The 5022-nt window shown below is 34.8% G+C and overlaps 1 protein-coding gene across 2 annotated transcripts; it reads left to right on the forward strand.

Annotated features, from left to right (window-relative positions):
- The first annotated feature begins 364 nt into the window (after positions 1-364).
- On the forward strand, positions 365-4459 carry LOC110775370 (two-on-two hemoglobin-3). 2 transcript variants are annotated; one of them, XM_056835318.1, is made up of 5 exons: positions 365-530; positions 652-782; positions 985-1115; positions 3835-3979; positions 4064-4459. In XM_056835318.1, exons 1-5 carry the CDS (start codon positions 504-506, stop codon positions 4158-4160), a joined length of 531 nt encoding a protein of 176 aa, XP_056691296.1. In that variant the 5' UTR covers positions 365-503; the 3' UTR covers positions 4161-4459. The 2 variants fall into 2 exon arrangements, with proteins under 2 accessions (XP_056691296.1, XP_021835671.1); XM_021979979.2 differs by having other exon boundaries at positions 404-782.
- The last annotated feature ends 563 nt before the right edge of the window (positions 4460-5022 follow it).

Consider the following 5022-nt stretch of genomic DNA (forward strand, 5'->3'; position numbering starts at 1 on the left):
ATTCATAAATTGGCTAGTTGTTTGGTTGACATAAAAAAGTAAAAATAGAGAAAGTTGAAATTCATGGGAATTTACAAAACATGAGAAGTAAACTACCTAGTCCCGTTGGTCAATCAAAGTTCATGGAAATTTCTAATTCACATGTTGTCAACCAAAAAATTTTAAAAAATTCCCATAAATTGAACATAAGAACAAATTACCGTTGAATTACAACTTCCTATGAAAATTTAATTCCCATGTCAACCAAACAAGCCCTAATTTTTCCTTTAAAAACAAAAAGTTGCTCTAAGAAAGGGAATAGTCTTGCCACATTGGTTGGTTCATAAGGCGTGATTTGGACCTTGCGCCATGCTAACCTCACTGTGTCTCCATAGTCCATTGAAATTTCCTCTTTTTCTATCAACCAAATATTCAGCCCACAGTTTTGAGTCCTCAAACGTAACGAATCCCTCCTCAATATAAATTCTCTAACTTCATCGTGAATTCATACCATCCCTGCATGAATGAAAGCATATTCGGCAGTGACACCGGTACAGTACTCACCACATTTCTAATAAGAATATTTCCATTCTACAATCTACCTTTGCGCATTGATTTATACAAGGCTTCTGTACTCACCAAAAACTAAAATTAAAATTGAAAAAAATGCAGTCACTTCAGCAGAAGGCTGCCGGTTACAGTGGGGTTAACACTAACGACGCTTTTGCAATTGATGAAACTAATCTTTTTGACAAATTTGGACTTCAAACTTTCATTGATCTTTCAACCAACTTCTATACCAGGTCAGTTTTCACTTCGTAGTCATGTTTTTGGGGAAATTTGCAACTGATTTGAGGTGGGTTTTTTTATTGTTCATATGTTCTTGTTGATTGATTTTCTATTTCTTGACAAATGGCCACTTTTTTGAATTGGGTTTTTGATTTGTTATAGTTTCTGGAAAACTGGGAACTAATTTGAAATGGGTTTTTGATTGAATGATGATAGGGTTTATGATGATGAGGAAGAATGGTTTAGGTCGATATTTGCAGATTCGAAGAAAGAGGATGCAATTCAGAATCAATACGAGTTCTTTGTGCAGAGAATGGGAGGCCCACCTCTGTTTTCTCAGAGAAGAGGTACTATAACGCCGTCTTAATTACTTGTTTTATGGTAATTTGTTCTCTGTTGTGTTCATTTTAATCTTTGTCGGTGTAAAGTCTTGGTCTTTGATTGTTGTTTCCATCTGAATTGTCTGCTTAACATATGATATGGGATAAAATTGGCTATTCCACACTGTAACATTGGATATGATACCATCTTAGCTTTGATGTATTAGCTGTGTAATGAGTTTATTCTGCTATTTGTATTAAGCTAATGGATGCAAGAGAAAGGCAAAGAGAAAGGCTGCTGGCATTTTAGACTTTTAGTGTACTAGCAAATCCATAGGAAGTTATGCCGTCTCCGAAATTGCAATTCGATAGAATCTCATTTCATGTTTGGTTCACTGGAGGATAAGTGCCTAGGATGTTAAGGTAAACAATTATCTGTATTTGGTGGAAAGTAAAACTACTTCCTAATTTCGTAGCAAGTTGCACATCCTATGTTTTTGTCTAACAATCAATTGCACCCTTGGTTTGAGGAATTGAGGGTGAACCCTTGACTACAATTTTGTTAATGTTGATTGCTTGGGGGAGGGGGATGTTTGAAGCCTGCGAAACTGTTCCGTGGAGCTATTGTTATGTTTTCTGATAGAGAAGGCTAAGCGTCTGTGTTTATTAAGGTGAGACTGAGAACATTGTTGGGCTTAGTTTGAAGGGGAATCACTTGTTAAGCTTCAGAACTTTAACTACTAAAGATAGGTAGGATGTTTAATATTGGATGATAAGGTGCCAAGAGATTTTTTGTCTGTGTTGCTTCCACATTATAACAAAACAATCCGGCTAACACAGAGAGATACAGGCTGATTGGCTGAATGGGGGATAATAAACTTTACATAGATCATTTGATATGAGCGTGATGCTTGTACCACTGATGAGTAAAATTGTACTCCCTCCATTCCTATACCTTTGAATGTCAAACTTTTTTCTGTCCATTTCTTAAAGGTCATGTTGATAAATATTATAACTAAAATTTGAAAGTGCTTCTCTAATTCGAATCGAATAGCCTATAAGTTGAAAAAAAGAATGCCAATCAAAGTTCAACCTCAGTGTTGAAAGTGGTGGTTATTTCGGAATGGAGAGAGTATTACAAATTGTCCTGTTTTTGTGCTACTTAGGCTCTGTTTTCTTCACCTTATTTTAGGTCTAATAAGATAAGATAAGCTAAGATAAGACAAAATAAGGATGAATAAGTATAAATAATATAATATAATATAATATAATATAAGATAAGATAAGATAAAAATAATAATAAGATAAAATAAGATAAGGGTCAATAAAGTTCAAATGACATCTTTTTATAACTTCTAATAAGGGCCTATAAAATAAGATAAGAGAATGGGTAATAAGATAAGTTAAGATAAGATAATATAAGTGAAGTTCAGTTGAAGAGAACGGTACCTTAGTATTGCAAATTCTCCTGTTTAGTGCTACTTGAAATATATACTCTTCCCCTAAAAAAGTATATCCACTCATAGGCTGCATGAGTCTGCATTCTTTTAGGCACGTGCTAAACAGAATTGGCTAGAACTTTTTAGGTCTTGGTTTGTGCTGTATATCTGTGATGTTTGTAGTGTTATGCACTTATGCTTCTTTCCTTTGAATATTTGAAACTTCTTACCAGAAGTCCGTTTCCTTTACCATAACCTTTCTTTGATATCAATTACCCTTCCCTTCCTGAGAAAGTGACAATAATCAGTAGTACTTGCATCAGTTTCTAGGATGAAACTTGAAACTTGATCTTCAGTCATTAGCAGTTCCCTTGATAATGAATTCAATGCCCTGTCGATGCGCTAGTTAGTCATGTCTCATGATCTTTATTATCTGTGATTTATTGATTCCGAAATTGGTGTGCAAGATGCGTTTTGGCTGGGTCACGCTTTTTTAGTAAGACTTAGACATTAGTGGATAATTAGAACTAGCAGTCTTCAGGGATGTATAGATGTGTCTTTATGGTCTACCATGATTAGATCTATCTTGTGATGGTCTATGGAAATGGAGGGAATGGTGTTCTCCTTTGCAGAGGCGGCTAACTGCATTATGTGAATATTTTTATACCCTTGTGATCTTCATCTCTGGACAGGTGGACAGGTTGCTAATTTGTCAAAGTGATCTAATACAAGAGTATCACTAATGTGAAGGAATTGTTAACCATCGTTAGTGGATATCGTGTAATTACATACTTTTGTTGTACTTCATCTAAAACTACTTGAATTGGCATAATGTGTTGTGGAGACATTGATCTTTTCCCAGTTGCCACCAGACGTTAGTCGTCAAAGTCCCTGTGCATTTCTAGCAAGTATCTTTGGTTCCATCACTTCTCCTCCTATTTAGAATACAAATTATCACATTTTCCCTTTGTAAGACTGTAACTGCTAGTTTAACAAATTTTCTATCTAAAATGACTGTTTTCGGGTGCATTTTTAACAATGTTCAGATGTTGGGCAAGACAACATACATGTGGACTTCCCCAGACCCGTCCATGTCAGGGGGATTCAAACTGGGTCACTGTTTTTTTCTCGGCATTCACTGATGTTTTGGACTCTGCTAGCGTTTTCTCTTCTGATATGTGAACCAAAAAGTGTGCACAAGATCAAATTGGCTGTTTTCTGATGTCATGGTCTCCTACTTGTTTAGGTTTATTATTGAAGTTTACCGGTAGCCTGTATTTGCTAAAACTAGAGGCTTTTGGTTTCAGGTCATCCAGCGCTGATTGCACGTCACAGGCCATTTCCAGTGACTCACCAAGCGGCAGAAAGATGGCTGCAGCACATGCAACAAGCCGTGGACACTACTCCTGACATTGATCCTGATTCAAAAACTAAGATGATGAACTTCTTCAGGTAACAGAAAATAATTTCTAGGATGTCAAAACACCTCTTTTTTTTCCCTCGTCCCTCACTGATGATTTACCTTTTTTGTCTCAGGCACACAGCTTTTTTTCTCGTTGCCGGAGATGAGTTGAAACCTCAAAACCAGCAAGTTCCTTGCAAGCATGCAGCTAATAAACCTTCTGAGGAGTGACATTTTTATGATTCAACATTTTTATGCTGGCAATCTGGAATTCTTCATGCCGTTGCCAGTTATTTGGAAAGCATCACACAAGTGTAAAGGAGTTGTGGTTAATGGTGTTCCTATGAGAAGCAGTCATCACTATTTTAGTTTCGCTTAAAGTTCTTTTGAGTCCATAATGAATAGATTTTTTTTCTTCATATTTTCAAGTTTTGTATTTACCACCTTATAAAATGAAATTTCATGTTTACCACCTTAATTTTATGAAACATTTGTATTCACCATTTTTTAACGGATTCCATTTAATTTTCCGTCCATGTGTGGCCTAATTAACCAATTTTATTTAATTTTCTTCCTCTTTTATTTGGTTTCCAATTAATTATGTTAGGTAAATAAGGTTTGTATTGATGGAAATTTGGAAAAAATCGTCAACATGTGATAAATATAAAACCTTTCATAAATTTAAGGTAGTAAATACTATATGAAATTACATTTTATAAAGTGATAAATATAAAATTTCATTTTATAAGGTGGTAAGTACAAAAAATTGAAAGTGAAAAGATGGTAAATATCAAAATATCCTAATGATTATTCCTAATATTTCGTATGTTTCTTCTCAAGTTAGAAACATGAGGATCTCAAACGCCTAACTCGCCCAATGAAAAATGTTGTAACTTAAGTGGTAATAAACTAATAATAACCTCCAAGGAGATGTTTAACAAAATGACAATTGACCTTAATGTTATTTAAACTTATTTCACTTGTTATAGGTAACAACATTCGTTCTAGAGGATTGTTCTAAACTTCATTTATACACAAACGAGAAAAACGGGGATCAAATCGTCACAATAAATGAATTGAAAGACCAACTAAA

The sequence above is a fragment of the Spinacia oleracea genome, chromosome 1, assembly GCF_020520425.1.
Source record: "Spinacia oleracea cultivar Varoflay chromosome 1, BTI_SOV_V1, whole genome shotgun sequence".
Taxonomy (NCBI): domain Eukaryota; kingdom Viridiplantae; phylum Streptophyta; class Magnoliopsida; order Caryophyllales; family Amaranthaceae; genus Spinacia; species Spinacia oleracea.